Consider the following 18036-nt stretch of genomic DNA (forward strand, 5'->3'; position numbering starts at 1 on the left):
AATTCTTTTTCTGAGAGGTTGGCACAGAAAGGGCTAAACCTACTGCCCATGGCAAGACCCTTGACCTCTAAGAAGAATTTATTGTTTAAGGAGAAGGAATTACGGGTGAGGGTGGAATTAGAAAGGCTATGGAGAAATTCAGTGCTGGGTATGTGTGGCTTTGGCTGTTGAGAGAACAGCTGTGGATTAGTAAAGGAGAGGCTTTCTGAATGGGGAATGGCGGCATGAAGGGATGTGTCATCAATGGTGGTCATGGTATCTGGAAGGAGGGAGGTTGATTTTAGCCTTTCCAGGAAATGGTAAGCAAGTTTAATGAATGAGGGCAGGTATTGGAATATCAGCTGAAGGTACTGGTCCTCAAATGCAGAGTGTCTTTCTGTCTGAGAGTTGTGGGAGGGAACAATCGGTTATGGATCTTCGGGAGAACGTAGGAATGAGGGGTGCATGGGTAGGGGGGAAGGGGGCAGGGAAAGGAGGGAAATGTCTCAGGGGGGATGGACCTCCATTGCGCCTGTTGAATGGCACACATTGAATAAGTTCCTCCTGAAATACACTCGGATCTTTACGGATTTGCTCATATCAGAAAGTTGTGCATGAACCTTCCGTATATAGTCTGTGATATTCAGAATTACAACGTCAAACCTTTGTCAGGGAAGGTAAAGACTTTATTTGGAGTATTTTTATTTGTAAGTATTTTTTTTAGACCTAAGATTTGGAGGGGGGACAGGGGGACAGGTTGGGATGAGGAGTTAGGGACTTGAGGTAAGAAGGGTTGGACGTTCTGGAAAGGAGAAGTTTTATAAAAATTTCTACTGGATGATTTGAGAGGAAAGAATTGGGTTCTTGGGATGAGAAAGCAAAAACCTATGTAGGGCGTAGTAAATGGGTTTGGATGGTTTCTGGGGTAAAGACTAGGAATTCCAGAATGACTTCTTCCACTTAAAATCCCAACAAAAATGCAGCAAGTCTGCGATTGTCACGTGGTTGACTTTGGGGGTAAATGAGGCTTCATTGAGGGTTCAAAAGAGAAATTTGTCTTGGGTCAAGGGGTGTGGACAAAAGGTTAACCACACAGTCGGTGGAGTCCTCCACCTCCTTGTCTGGTGAGGTAGGGGTGGGCACTGAGGCTTTGCTTTCAGGACGGCGCTTAGAAAAAACAATAATTGGGTGACAGAGAGAGGTTGTAAAAGAAAGATCAGGTTTAAAGACAAAAATGATCTGAATAAGACAAAACTGAAAACCAGTGATATGGCTTTGAAATTTTGTTTATTTTTTGGGCTTTATACTACGAACTTTGTGCTACTCATGTAAATTAATCCTTACTATCATCCTCACATATTAAATATAATTTCAAAAGTGATCACTTATTTTGACAGGACAAATGGAAGAATATCCATTCCACTGAAGACAAACTTATTATTAATTAGAACTTCAATTTAAGTTCAAGTCCAGATGATTCAGGGCAAGGAATAAAGTCAGAATCTGTCCACAATATGGCAAATACAATTAAAAGTATTATGAGGGACAGAAAGTATGCTGCTTTACAAGTTCTGACTATGATTACTTGAGACAATATGTAAAATAATTCATCACATCAACTTGCGCCGTAGAAGTCTCAAGATATTCAGTGTAGGAGAATTCCGTGGTAGCAGGGGTAGTTAGAGCACTTGGCCGGAATTCAAGGGATCCAGATTAGAGCCCCAGCAACAGCAAACTATTTTTACTCAGAGAAATACCTGCATTTCAGTGAACATGAGGGGATAAGTAAATTTTGAGGCCTTACCCACAGTTACTTCAATTTGGAAATATTATATTATTTCCAAGTGCAAAAAACTTGGATTAGGTCTCACAAGTTGGCAAAATCAACTGTAACCAAGTAAGTACATGGCTTCATTGTCACCGAAAACGATAATAAATAAAGAATATAGTACTAATATTTTACCATGATATTGAAATGATTATACGGGGGTATTCTGAAAAGTTTCCAACCTAACAATACATGTATACCAGACATTTTTTCTTCAAATTTATTTTTATCTTTCAACTGAGCCCCCTTTTAAGTTGATATACTTAATAAAGAACGGATACTAGCAATTTTCCACTAGATAAGATTTATTGTACGACTGGGTTTCAATTTATTATATCATGTTCAGGTACCAAAATGAAGTCAAGTGCCATCTTAAATGCATTTTTACACCCTGGAAGGAGGGGTGTTTTACTAAACAAAGGCAAAAAATGAACCATAATGGAAGAATTGGAAATAGTCCAATTGGTAAAGAAAATAACATCCCTCCTAAATGACATGCAGTTCACCTCCTCTTACCCCCTCCTTTCCATCAACTTCCTTTAGTGCATTTTGACTGCCTTATGACACACATCCTCCATCTCTTCCCCCTTTCCTGAGTGCCCCCCCCCCCTCCGAGATGTATACTTGGGGTAGGGACCATGGGACCTTAATCCCCTGCCCCTGGGCCCCAACCAAGTCTACACAGATAGCTGCTTACCACCCAAGTAGTCTTCAGAGACTTGGTGGGAACTGCTTGTAAAAACTTTGTTTTTTGCAATCCTATGCCAACCTTTCTCTTCTCTCCACTTCCTCCTCCCCAGGCATCCTGATGCCGATAGGCGATTGGCGAAGGCAGCTTATCACACCAAAGTGGTCCTCAGAGACTTTATGTACCGTTTTTAACATGTTTCAAACTATATTTCACAATCCTATGCCAACCTATCCTTTATCTCCCTTCCCTCTTTTCCTGCTACATCCACCCCCTCCTCCTGAGATGTATAAATGTATATAAGATAGGACTTGGCTTCGTTTTGGCACCTGAAGATGTTGCAATACATGATAACCTGGCTGTACAATAATCTCATCCAGTGGAAAATTGCTACTATCCATTATTTATTATGTTCAACTTCCACCACATCACACCTGAAATACTCAATTTGCTTCATACACTTTGTATGGCGATGCTCTAATTTTTTGAACCCTCCCAAATAATAGTTGATGCCTATCTCTGCTAAATAGGCGTTTCCACTGCCGTCCGATGACAATCTCTATCCGATGACAATCTCCGTCCTCCAAGTGAAAATTTAAGGTTAAGAAACCAGAAAGTCACTAGGGAACAGATCTAGGGAATGCGGTGAGTGATCAACCAATTTGAAGTGCAATTTGTGAATTTTAGCCATAGTGACCACTGAAGTGTGAGCAAGTGTGCTTTTCTGATGAAAAAGCACTTTCTTCTTCAAATGCCATCATTATGTTAAGCGATTTCTGCCTTCAGCTTATTAAGTAATGATGTGTAATACTCTCCTGTTATTTTTTTACCTTTTTAAAGAATCCTTGATGAACACACTTCTGTGACTATCCCAAAAATAGACGCCATTACATTCTCGGCCAATGGACCTGTCTTCACCTTTTCAGAGCAGGTTAACCCTTCGCAGTCCACTGTTTTGACTATTCTTTCAACTCAACAGGGTAGTGGTGGATTCAAGTTTCATCCAAAATTATGGATGGATGCAAAAAATTTGACTAGCTCCATTTAAACCACTACCATAGGGCCTTGGAAATATTCATTTGACAGTGTTTCTTCCAAAGTGAACAAATGCAGCACCCACCGTGTGGATATCTTATATGTGACTATTTGACTTTCTTACAGGACCATTTGGTGAACTTTTTCGATGTTATCGGTGGTTGTTGCAGTTTTTGGCTGTCCTGAATGCTCATTATCAGCCATGCTGGTATGGCCACGTTTAAATTCAGCTACCCAAAATTTCACAGTCATTAATGATGCTGCAGAGTTCCTGTACATAGCTTCCAACTTGTCTCTGATTTTTAAAGGAGTATTGCCTTTTAAAAACAAATGTTTAATGACATCGATACTCACAATCAATAATTTTTTCCATTTTTGGAATATATCCTCACAATGACTCACTCAAACAATTGAGTACCCAAAATGACTGAAATTTTGGTGAGTACCTTTCAACGTATGCGCAAACACGTTCCCCCAACTTTTGTTAAAGAGCACTGCCATCTTCATGTTGAAGTGGGAAAGTTTTCAGACAAGCCTTGTACAACAATGAATTACTTTTCCTGAGGTTTTCATACTTTCCTGACAGCAAAATTGGTTTTAGAACTAATAATCTCAAGCCAGGTCAACATGCATAAGGCTGGGCATGCATGTGAATACTCTTCCCAATTTTAAAGGTTGCATGGATGTAATCATTGAGTGTGCCCACAGCTCATTATGGTACACATCCTGAGTTTTACAGCACTGTTGCCGAACCGGTCATCAGATGAAAATGAACACTTAATGGGCAACTCACTTCATATTTAACTACAGGCAACAATGGAAAGGGATAGCTGGCCTGTTCCTGATGCAACATGCTCTCTTGTTGAATATTCAAGATACTTTCAATACCATCCGTCTAGTGGCTATACACTTGAATCACAGATTGGCCATCTTCCACAATGTGCCATGAATGATATATCTAGATACTGGCTAATAGGCAATTGGGGGGAATATCTCTTGACATATATACCTAGATATTGGCTAATTGGCAATTGGGGGGAATTTCTCTTCTCTTTGGATACATACATATTCCCACCAAATAGTCAGCAAGGTGCATTGTTACGACAAGAAATAGAGGGGAAAATTCTCCTTCACTGATAATAATAAAATTCACAGCATCTTCCCAAAGTGAAATACAACCATTATGAAATTTTTGGTAACAGTATGAACTTTTTGTGAGCCTTAACCTCAAAAAGGAACTTTACGCATAAATATCACAACAGCAGAGCCTTTGGCAAGCTAAATAAGCTACAAAGATGGTGTATATGAAGGAACCAACCATGCTCGGTGAAGTTAAAAAGTGGAGGGAGACTGCAGCCAGTCGGGAGCCTCGTGTTGGGTGCACGTAGCTCATCAAAGAAGACATGCGCACAGGCTTGAAGAGGAGTGATCCGGGACGATGGCGTGTACTCCAACAGGCGAGACACCAATCCTATGGCTTCAGGCGGAGTTCGGGCACGGAAGATCTTTGGTGGGAAAAGAAAAGAGAAGAGTTAGAATTTGTTTTAAGACAATAAGCGGTACACATGGTAAATTAAAAGAAATTTTTCATGGCAACATCTTCATAAGACCTATAAAAATTCATTAGTACCTCATTTATTCATTGATAGCAAAAATAAAGCAAGTTATAAATGGACAACTACTTTTAGCCCATTAATCTGGAATCAAAATGAATGGATCTGAGAAAAGAATATTTATGTAGATCAAAAATTTTATTGAGACTAAATTTTTTCATATTTACACTTCAGTAAGATGTAATATGATAATCAAATTATGGTAAGGTTGATAAAAAATGCTTCATCAAACCGAATGGCATCATTCCTGGTTCAAGAACTTAATGCTACTAAAGAAATTTCTGATTTTAAGTATTCCTACCCTATGTTTTTACAAATTTGTACAAATAATGCTGAAAGTTAATTCCATCAAAAACATTAAGTAATGCAGGGATAATATACATACCTCTTTAAGGTGATAATAATTCAGCTAATTACATGACACCATTTTCTTAGAAAAATGAAAACACTACTATTAGGGAACACGCTAATGAATTACTAGTAATTGATATATATTTTGGAGTGTTACAGAATGCATGAATATTTTCATACATTCAGTAACAAATCATTAAGCTAATGAATTTTCAGATACCATTTTAAACTTATTACATCCCTGGGGAAAAAATGAAGTTGGACTGGGTACCAGTAATGGTATAGACCAATTTTTTAAATGAAAGCTATTTTACGGTAGCATGGTAGTCCAGTGGGAAGAGATCTGGGCGAATAACCCAGGGTTTCTATTCTGGGAGACATCTCTGGATAGCAATGCTGGGTAATTTCTTGGTGACATCTTCCTGAGAAATTACATTCAATAAGGAAATCCCCTGGGAATAATATTTTCTACTGCCCTGTTAAGGGAATCACACTGTGTAGGGCATGGTAAGAGGTAAGCTCTACCCTTACCTACCAAATCAACCTTTACACTGATAACTGTAGTTTGCTTACATCTCTAAGGTTTAACTCCTTTTGGTTTAGGCTCTTATGGTTTAACTCTTCTTGGTACCTATCAGGGAAATAATCTATTACTCTGTTTGAGATGCTAAATTGATAGTAATCTCTTTCAACTTCTCGCAGCAATGGATATATCATCATTTTAATGATGAAAAAATACATACTGGATTGACTTGGATAACAAATTAATAGAAATATTTTTATTCGGTAACTCTTTACAAAGAAAATAATGGACAATGCCATATTTATGTACCTACATTGCATATACCATACATAACTACATCAAATCAAACCAATCCTCGGTTGATAACTTCGGTTTTTGGATTTCACAAATATTCGATGGAGAACATTGGTACCTAAACAAAACATTTCTTTAGAAGATATTATAAATACCTTTTTTGAATGTCCTTGTTTTTAATTGGTTAAAAATGATAATGCAATTGAATTTTAAAACTTTAATTGCCTCTAAATATACACTATCTTGCCAAACATAAGGTTGAATACATTAGGTTGGCAAAGCTTTTTCAAATTTCAAATATCAGCCCATTGACTTGACTTTTATAGTTTTTATAATACTTTACGAGGGTAGTGTTTCACGTAAATGATTCATTTCCATGCCTATGCTAAAAATAAGGCTGTATACATTAGTTTGCCAAAGCTTTTTCAACTTTTTTAATTAGCCTTAACTACCACTAGCAATGAGCATCTATATCCCCTCAACTGAACAATCCAAAATTCTCAAATAAAGACTCATCATCATAAGTTATAGAGATCCTTAAAGTATCTCTCCCTATTATTTGCTCTTTCATCAAAACATTAAGTCTTATCAACTATTTTCATTAATTAAATTTTAATAATCATGTGAAACTTTTCACACACAGTCTAATTTACTTACTTGCCATACTCAAAATTTAATCTTTCAATTGGTAGGCAAGGAACTTGATTTAGTGGCCAGGGTCCATTTAGAGAGCACCAGTGCTCAATTATTGAGAATAGAAAACTCATTTGTCCTGCAGCATGCCAGGATTTCTCCTTTTAGTCTTCTTTCATTACAATAAATGATCAAAGGCATATTTATTTTTGTAGTATGTTGGTTTTCATCCCCTACTGATTTAATTTTGTATTTGTTTTCCACCGAAGGTATTTTATTGATGTGTATATTCATTGCATGATTATCTCCCAGAATGTGATTAGAATTCTTTGATGCGGTCCTTACTTTATGCTAGCAGGCATGAACTGTAGTCATATAAAACCTACGTGGACAATACATATGCATGCACACACTCCAGTGATCTGGCAGCCAAGGCCTGTGCTGCCATCACACATGATGACTATGGATAGATGCTGCCTATTGTATTTCGCTGCTAAGCACAATGTGCCCCCCTCCGTTTCTCACCCTTCTGTCCATTTGCTCTTCCAAAATAGGCAGAATTATTAAAAAAAAAGCATCACCATTACAAAAATACTTAACCTTAAATTAGCATATAACATACAGCACTACCAAAAAACTAACATGAACATTACTGAAACAGTTATCGGGAAGTACAGCAACAATTAATTATTTTGAACATTAATTATATCTAAAAAACTAATTAATTTACATTTCAAGAGGCTTGTGGCAATGTGAGAGTCATGTCAATTTGCTAAAATCTCTTGAAATAGAAAATCCACCTCAGCATCAATGAAATGCCACAAAATTGTCTTGAAATTCTCTCCATTTTCTTCTTTATTAAGAGTAGGTTAACATCTTTTTTAATCAATAATTGTTTTTATGAGCTAAATGAGTATTTTTCATGAAGGTGGCAATAGTGGCAATTTTATTATAACCATTTCTCAAAATGTAAACACATTTTTTGTTTTTGTACAACATATCTTATATTAAATCAATGTAAAATAGCAAGATTCAATAATAAACAAATAAGTTAAAATTGATGAAAAATTATTGAAAACCTTTTGAGGTATCTTCTACATTTATTTTAGAAACTTAAAAATTATGTTAAATTTATTACAACAAAATAATGCATTATATGTATTCAAAACTATGAAACTATGAGTTGTAGATAGTGCATGGGCATTCTTCTGTTACAACTGCATAATTGTGAAGATATAGGTTCATTATCCCAGTAACCAACATGACTACATACATATCTTGAATAGAACTAAGAACCAGGTTAAATAGGGATAATCTATAATGCTCAGTGAATACATTTCCAGATGGTTCCTTGAGCTATCACAAATATCATGCTAACTGATGCATCAAGCATGGCATACCTGCACTTGTAAAGTAGAGTAATCCGTTTTATTACAGGCATCAATCAATTCTGGAAGACTTCAAATCAGATAAAGTTAAAGCTCTTAATGTGTAATTAAAGTCAACAAAAAGGCAAACAATTTCTTTTCCTCACAGTAATTGCAGAAAAATTTACCCCATCATTTTGTTTATCGAAATTAGCTTAATAATGGAAGGCACCACTTGTACTGATACATTCAATCCTGCTCAGCGATTCAGGGTTCATCCCAATTTCCTGTATTAGTGAAGTCTCAAAATAACTTTTTTTACACTTTCAATGCTTTCAATGCTTAATAATATTACCCATATCAAAACTCTATCTTCAAATTTAATACTTTTCCCACTATTTTTTAGCCCCTTGCCTCAGCCTAATTACATTTTCAAAGGTTTTACCAGCAATTTCACTTCCTATATAACTGTTTAACATGAACTCCATGGGCAGAAAAACCCAAACAATGAGATAATTTTATTATAACTACAAGAGATCTGACAGTTTCACAGCATAGAATACCAATTGACAATGTACAACCCTTAATTACTGTAATGACAAAAATGTACATATTCTAGAAGATGTTTAACCAAAAATGCGGAGAACTATGAAAATCAGAAATGCTGAGCACTAAGCAAGACTTCAGCAGAAAAGAATTAATTACAGCTGAAGATTTTGTTCTTTAACTCTTTAGAACCATAATACTCGATGAGTTATCACACATCCTTACCATAGAAATTAGTATAGAGTTATGCCACTAGATTATTTCATAGCTATAAATAATTTCCACATTCATGAAAGGCCTTTTAAGACTCATGGATAAGAAGAGTGTGTCTGAAAATTTACATGTTGCATTAAAAGTAACTTCACTTAACGAGCACCTTGCATAAGGAGTCATTTCTAAAAACTTTTTGCACAGCGAGTGATGGGAAGAGAGGAATTCCCAGAATAATTGTGCACCTGCTACTTCAGTTTGAGTATAGCACTCCTTCTGCAAGCATCTTAGCATTGCTAGTGATCACATATTTTTCCAAACTTGTGTTCAGACATATTATCAGTGTTTTTTTTTTGGGCAAATATTCATAATATTTGGGCCTAATTTTAAAAATATCCCCAAAAAGAAAAGGCCACAATATGATGGCCATAAGGGAATAAAAATAACAATAAATAAAAAATATGATTTGCACAATCCTCAAGTAAATGGACAAAATTAAGTAGATAGATCCTTCAAAGGGAGTGACAAGAATTATGAAATGCTTACATATTCTCAACAATCTTGTAAGGTTGCTTCACATATGGATAAAAAAATTAACTGCAAGGCGATACTATTAACAAGAAAATTTGTTGTCTCAGGCGAAGCTTTGTGGAATTTGCATAACATATTGAAATGTAATGAAATAATTGACTTCGTCCACATAATTCCACACACTTAAAGTGTGTGGAATTACAAAGTTAATTATTTCATTACATTTCAATATATTAACAAGAACATCATTTGTGTAAAGGAGAAAGTGATTTTCGGTGAGCTGGTTAAGAGGATGCCACGAGCATCAATGACCAAAAAGAAGTAATGAAGGGAAGCAATGTATGGTTCAAGAAATTTAATAGATGAACCCTCACCCATGGCATAGTGAAGAAGTAAGCTCCGACTCAGCAGCAGCCAAGAACTTCATTGGTGGCTTCAAGAAGCTCGTAGATTAAGAGGGTTACCTGCTGTGACTGATTTTTAATTGTGATGACATGGGACCTTTTTAGAAGAAGATGTGGAAGTGAACCTATATATGCACATGTAACAACAGAGGAGAATGCACTGCTATGCCACAAGCCAATGAAAGGCCATCTCTCGCTAATATTTTGTGCCACTGCAAATGGACGCAACTGGAAAATTAAACCCTTGCTTATTTACCATTCAGAAACGACATGAGCCTTTAAAGAGCAGACTAAATGCTACGTGGAGGTCATGGTTGACTGTTGCAACTTGCATAGCAGGGGTGGTAGGAATAGGTGCCTTTCTTTGCTCCAACATACAAAACCTATTGAGTACGAAGACAAATGCCCTCATATGACTCCTCATTTCTTAAGAGCGATTAACTTCATTCATAAACAGAATCCTGCTGCCTTAAATAAAATCTAGGGAAATTCAATTTCCATTAACCATATTGATCTTACCTAGAAAACGGTCAACTGTAATACCCTTAAATATTTAAGCATAATGAGCAAATTATACACACAAGTAAGTTTCTTCTGCAGAAGGTACAATTTAAGCATGTCTGAGAACAGAGTTGACCAAACATTGCATCAATACTACAACAATTTATGACAAAACTACAAGAATTTCGTAAGGCTGAACTCGAATTTCATTTTTTTAATGTGATTTTTTAATGTGATTGATTTACTTAATGTATGCTAACCACTATCAGAGATAATTATAAATGGGATAAAATCATCGATAACATAGATTCTCATTTTCATTGTTTATCTGAGTTACATAGAATAATGAACTAATTTCTGAGGACATTCTACTGTATTTTATTCATATTAGGATGGCAACTTTACTTAAGATGTTATTACACTTCCATTTTATCATATTCAGTCATTTTAAGATTTCTGGGATTAAACTTGCGAGAGAATAGTGGTGAAAAATACTTCATAGGGTTCCTTTAGTCTAATTCCCGGATAATCCGGAGTTCTCTAATTCTGACCTCTGGTTCCATATACTCTAGATTATCAGGGGTTTACTTTATGTAAAAATGGATATGTTGAGTAAAAATTTAAGTGTAAACCTACACACCAGTATATACAATATATAATGGACACTAGAAAAAATAAGAAACATTTATTATTAAATGAAAAAAGAAAAAATGAAGAGGGATGGACAGAGTACATATGCAGAGGTTCTATATGGTAGAAGTTCTATTGAGCTAGCCAGCTAAGACATAGAAATGGATATGATAGAGATGAGGATAACTTATGTACAGGCATATTTGATGGAAGGATAGACAGAATATCAAGGGAATTGAAAACAAATAGGAATAAAAGTTGGTTGAAAATTCATTAAATCAGTTAAGTTTGCAGATGATCAAGCTTTAGTTTGACAGTCAGCCAAGGGGTTAGAAGGATTGTGGAATGCATTCAAAAGTCAGCGTGACCAGTATGGAATGAGAATCAAGGTAAACAAAAACAAAGGAAATACAGTTTTCAAGAGACAAAACCTAAGTTAAATGTTAGTAGAAGGGCAAAAACTAGAGCAGGTGCAACAGTTTATCTGTCGTACAATATTTTGGACCAAGATGGTCAAAGTAGTGGGAACATAAGAGGAATTGCCTAAGGCATAGAAGTTTTTACAAGGAGAAGGTAGTTGATGACATGGACCCTGAGTAATGATGCTAAGGAAAGATTAGAAAAAATTTTGATGAGTGTCCTTTTGCAGAGAACAGAAAATATGATCATTGAAGCAATGTATTAAACATAGATCACAGGCTTAATGTGGGGGTGTGGAGAAGAATTGCAAAGGTGAAATGGGCAGAAAGGAAAACAAGTGAAGTGCTGAGCATGGTAGGGAGAAATTCAAAGGAAGCAGGAAAGATGAATTCCAAGCATTTTGCTTGGCAATTGGATGTTGAAGATTTTGATATTGGGGAGAATATTAGGGCAACAAGGTAGGGGTAGGAATAGAATACGAATTTTGGACAGAATGAATGGAGGCAGGAAGTATGCACAAATGAGGAGGGGATTATTGTGGTGCCAACTGTCAAGTTGTGTGTTGTTATGAAGGCATGTTCATTCTGTGTCCATCAAAACCCTGCCTTAAATGGTAGACTATCAAATAATAATATTTACATTCCATTAGATTTTGAACTTATTAATCATTAAACTACACTTTTCCTCCTCATTTCAATTGTACATTTTTTTTTACCGACCTTCTCAAAATCATAAATATGAGATATCATTGTAAGTATTAGATCATACAGATAAGTCAAGTTTCGTCATTAGGTCATTTTTCTATTTGCTGTGCATGAGGCCTTTTGAGATAGCAGATAAAAATTACGAACAAAAGTAAACTTAAGAGAGCATCATGATTATTTTACCAGGAAGCAGAATTCTCTCTTTGCTTGTAGGATGAAGGTATAGAGCTTGTTTTCAAAGTTTCTATTTATCGAGTAGCAATTGAGTGTGAATCACCTCCGTAATATATGACATTAGAACTCATAACTCTGCCTTATGAGTTACATGAGACTGGAAATTAACAGGGGCACAAATGAATTAATGACTAACCCAAGGGTATTGTGATGCTTATAGACAATAAGCATGCAACCAAAAGCAAAATTAAGCAAATGTCACTCTTGTTCCCTACTTAAAAAAAGGATGGGAAGACATGTATACAACTGTAGTTCTGCCAATGCATAGGAGGTAGTCAAGTGAGACAAATTTTTAATTCAATATCATCCTGAAATGAAAAACAGAAGAAGATGGAAAAAAAGACAATTGTAGGATTTCTATTATGAAAAAGAGAGATGTCTCGAATACTGAGTTGGTCCAGATCTCTGAAATTATTTCTCCCTCGGGGATACAAAAAAGCAACATGGCTAATCCAAAGTGACTTTTTGTTAAGACAAATATTGACCCAAGGCATAGTGGATGAGGGTACTGAGATATATTCCCATTTGTCTTAAGGAAACTTAAGGAAAAGGCTACTACTGTGCAAAATTTCAGATTTCCTCTTCGAAAACAATTTGCATCTTAGAACCAACCAGGGTTTGGTACCAATCAACAAAATGCTTCAGTAAAATCCATCTGATAACATAAGATATATTTTAAGCAAAACCATAATTGCATATAACACATGGTTTTCTACAGCTAGTATTGTCTCTTGAAGACTAGAACATGCTAATTCATTTCACCCCTCATTCTATTTTTCAATTTCAACTAAATCAACAAAACTGGGGCTGCGGGAGTGGCCATGGTGAAAAACTAGGAGAGAGTCGACATAAGTTGGCATCTCATTGGCATCACCACTGCAACATATACCACAGAAAATGAACACTCAGGTTGGTAACTCCCCATGAATGGAGACGATCACATCTGAATGGTTTGGATTAATAATTTACGTGAATTTCCATAAAATTCAGTCAAACATTACCAAAAACCAATGAGTAGATAAAAACGAGAGACTTTCCATATGAGTGTATAATGGTTTAATTTTTTGTGCTAAACACACAAAACATGGACTAATAAAAAATATAGTGATTCAAAAAGAAAAAAATAGAGATAGAACACAATTCCTTTCATTAAATGAATGCTTTCTTCCCGTCTTTCACATCATAAATCCATTGTAAAAGTGCATGTGCTTATATTAGACAATATTGAATTTGCATGGTATTGGCAGTGTCATTTTAAATACAGGAAACATTTTCCAATGAAAGGCAAACTATTACTGAGAACTTCGCACCTCCATTCACCATCTAATGGGTAAGAGGATCATGGCACCCTTCTTCGCTTAACAATTTGGCAATGACATCGTCATATGTCACTGCCAACTCTCATCAGAAGGATAAGCCAGTATTAGCTCAAAACCACTAAAAAGCAAGCTGATAATGACAGTTAAATCAGACATCTTCAGCCAAAAATTCATTAGAATCACACAATTTTATCACATTGGATTTATTAGGTTACACAGAAGGAGCAGTTAATATGTGAAAGACTCAAGAGCATTCCTATACTTACTCTAATTTTCTGATGCTCAGTAGTACTTTTTGGTACTGAGATTCGCTGAAGCATAAACTGTAAGGAAAATGCTTTAGTCACCTTATTTAAGACTCAAACGAGAGCTAAAGACAGATCAAACTAATTCCAACCACTCACAATTATATCGGCGGTAGTTTATATCTGGCAAAATTAAGCAATTTATATCGAAAATGTGTAATACACATTTTACCCGTATTCCGTAATTGCCTTACACAACTAATTAAAGTCCTCAACCATTATGCACCTTTGCATGTAAGGAAATTGATAATTCTATCTATACAAGATGGCAAAAAATCAGATAGGTCATTTCAGATGCTGAGAAAGAGTGAAAGAAAATGCATTTAAACAAAACACTAAAGGAATATTTTGGACAACTGACTCACCTGTTGCCAAGGATGTGACTTGATCTGAGGGAACTTAAACTCCGTGTAATTTGGATTCATTTCTCGAATCTGCTCCCGTGTTGGTGTTCCCAATACTTTGATTATTTCAACTAGTTGGTCAACTCCCGAGTCACCCGGAAATATCGGCTGGCCCATCAACAACTCAGCCAAAACACAACCAGCACTCCACACATCTGAAAAAATAATTTTGAAATCAATATCTTGGCATTAAGCTTCTATTTAAGGAGACTTGAAAAAAATTGCTGATCAAAGTATAAGCACACAAAGTAATGACAATAGTGGGTTCAGGGTCTTTTTAGACACCAAAATTAAATATTTTTTGATTATTTAAAACTCATATCAAATCAAACTTTTGTGGAATGCATATAAGGCAAAATTTAGTAGTTGGTAGCCTAAGTTTAGTAAGTGTCTGGATGATAACATTTTTAATGGAATATGATGAATTGAAACCTATGGTATTGCAGAATACAATTTTTATTTGGAATTCAAATTTTAACATGCAATGCCATCGACAGGCAAAAAAATACGAAATCTTTTGGTCTTTTTCACTGCTGTCAATTGGGATGAGATTGTTGGTGAGTGGGGGGGGGGGGTGAGGTAATTTGATCTGGCATCTTACACACAGAGAAAGATATTAATTAAATCTTAAATATCGATATTAATTAATCATCTTAAATCAACTAATGTCAACATTCCTCTTGAGAGTTAAAAGAGATCCCTTTCTTAGCTTTATGTTCAGAAGGTTGCTCTGAGGTAAGTGAACTTCTGATGGATTACAGGATACCTAGCGCCCTAACTGTATTCTTCCCATTATTTCTTTATTGTGAACAGTTAGATGCTTTAGTTACGTTAGCTAATATTGACTTCACAACCCACTGGAACATTAATACAATTGTTTTAATAGGCATATATTCCAATTATTTCCAGGGATTTACGGTACCAGACTCTAGACCTTTATTCCCTTCCTTTTACTCGTCTACAACCTCACCATTAACTATAGATGAAAGCAGACATTTTCCATAGCTTGCAGACTCTGTGTCAATACATGTCAAAACAAAGGTTATGAATAAAAACTGGGATTCAGAAATATCAGGTCTTTTGATTTGCCCATATTAATTCCCACTGAGTGACAGAAATCATCTCTTCAAAGGAATATGTTTTAACATTAACACTAGGCTATGGCAAGAAGATCTGAATCAGTTTTTTTTATTTGATGCAAATCACTTATATTTATCGAATAACATCCTGATAATACAACTGAAACTTTGTCTTCAGAAAAAAAACCGTATTTTTGAATGAGCTGTGACAATGACAAAAATATCAACTACCACTGTTGACACTAAATACAGAGAAAATTACATTCCTTAAATTAAAAAATTAGCAGCTACACATAAAACAATGTTGATTCATTGCAAAATCCTGGAAATTCGTCATAACTGGGCTAAAATGCATATCAGCTGCCTTGTTTCCGTAGGATAATCTTTAGGAAGTACTTTTTTGAGCCGAAAACAACATCAATTTTTTTCACTAGAGGCTCCCTGTTTACTATATTGGCAAAGTCATTCTTGTCAAGTTAGTCAAAGTTGTCAGTGATTAAGCCCACACAATTTGGTCATGAAATTTGATGCTGGGAAGTATGCTTCAATAATCACCAAATTAGTAGGTATGCTTTCAATTTTAATCATCATTAGTCTCTCATTTACCTTAAATGAGCTAGATATTTGCTTTACCCATTTGGCATTTAGCGTTAGTGCTACTGCATTCTTTTCCCTCTTCTCACCTCCACTATATATTACTTTGAAAGCATCACTGCTGAATTCTTCATTTCCTATCCACCTGGTTTCACATATTCCCAGTATATCTAGAGCATTTGACTTATCCCTATTCGTTTGTGTTAAGAAACGTATTAAAATAAGCACAACTTACCTATCTTAGTGGAATAATCAATAGCACCAAATATGAGTTCTGGAGCACGATAGTATCGGGAGCAAATGTACGATACATTAGGCTCTCCTTTAACAAGATGCTTGGCGCTGCCAAAGTCACAAAGCTTCAAAACTCCAGTCTCAGGGTCAAGAAGCAAATTTTGTGGTTTTATATCCCGGTGACAAATTCCTAGTGAATGGATATAGGCCAAACTCCGGAACAATTGGTACATGTATAGCTGGAAGAAAATAAAAAAAATTGAGTTTTGCATTAAAATCCAATGGCATAAAATTTCTCACAAGAAAAAGTAATAATTTCTTTAAAATTCATACATACATTGAAATAATCCCAAAGTAACTAGGCATAAAGTCAATAGTACATAACATTCAGTGGGATAAATGCATCAAGCAGGGAAAGGGTTGCTATTTAGCTTATTTGAACAGATATTTAATTTTCTGGTGAGCAGCATATTTTGATATTTTCCATATCTGTTGCGGTGAGCTACGATAGTCATTAATTTATGGAATTGAGAAATTTTGTTGTACAATTATTATCATTTCAATAAATTTTAAGTTAAATCACTCAAAAATATACTACCTTGATCAAAAAGTTCCCGGAATAACCACCGTGTGGCGCTCCCATCGTTTCGATTTGAGTTCTGTTTATTTTGTTAAATTGGTACATCTGTTGTTGATATTCCCTTTAAATCTTAGTGTCATAACTTGACATTTGCAAAAGTTACGGTCGGTTTTCGGTATGTCCATCAGTGCTTCCTGCGATTTTTCCATTACTTCCTCTCGGCTGCTAAAACGCGTTCCCCGTAATGGTTTTTTAACTCAATTGAACAGAAAGAAGTCACAGGGAGCCAAATCAGGTGAATTCGGTGGCTGTTGGATGGTATTTGTTGCATTTTTCGTCAAAAAATTACGAATAATGATAGCACTGTGCGACGGTGCGTTATCATGGTGCAAAATCCACGAGTTTTCTGCCCACATTTCTGGTCTCTTTCGGCGAATTGCTTCACGCAAACGTCTCATAACGCCCAAATAATACTCTTTGTTTACTGTCTGGCCTTCTGGCAAAAATTCATGATGCACTACACCGTTGTAATCCATGAAAACCGTCAGCATTGCCTTCTTTTTTGACTGAAAACGACGTGGTTTTTTTGGTCTCGGCTCATTTGGTGAACGCCATTCACTTGCCTGATGTCTGGATTGCGTGTCGTACTCATAAACCCACGTCTCGTCTCCAGTAATGATCCTTTTGATGAATGTGGGATCGGATTCAGCCTCGCAAATCATGTCTTTTGCGACGTCAACACGGTCTCTTTTTTGCATGAAATTGAGGTCTCTTGGCACCAACTTTGCTGCTACACGACGGAAACCCAAATCATTAACCACAATGTCTTGGGCGGATCCATAGGCAATGTTCAAGTCCTCCGCTATTTCTCTGATGGTTAATTTGCGGTTATTGACCAACATTTCTTTTACTTTATCAATTTTTTCACCGACTTTCGATGTCGATGGTCTGCCACTGCGTTCATCATCTTCGATTGACTCACGACCACTTCTGAACCGCTCGTGCCACTGGTAAACGACCGTTTTTTTTA

At 35.9% G+C, this 18036-nt stretch overlaps 1 protein-coding gene across 1 annotated transcript in view; it reads right to left on the reverse strand.

Moving 5' to 3' along the window:
* LOC139687631 (glycogen synthase kinase-3 beta-like) overlaps positions 1-18036 on the reverse strand; it is a 66800-nt gene that overhangs the window by 3177 nt on the left and 45587 nt on the right. Inside the window, exons 5-8 of the mRNA XM_071584871.1 lie at positions 16428-16665; positions 14481-14674; positions 14077-14133; positions 4849-5035 (exon numbers count right to left, since the gene is read on the reverse strand). Of these exons, the coding sequence (XP_071440972.1) occupies positions 4849-5035; positions 14077-14133; positions 14481-14674; positions 16428-16665 (676 nt within the window). The remainder of the gene's footprint in view (positions 1-4848; positions 5036-14076; positions 14134-14480; positions 14675-16427; positions 16666-18036) is intronic.

This window comes from Hetaerina americana, unplaced genomic scaffold (assembly GCF_022747635.1).
Source record: "Hetaerina americana unplaced genomic scaffold, ioHetAmer1.1.p SCAF_2, whole genome shotgun sequence".
Taxonomy (NCBI): domain Eukaryota; kingdom Metazoa; phylum Arthropoda; class Insecta; order Odonata; family Calopterygidae; genus Hetaerina; species Hetaerina americana.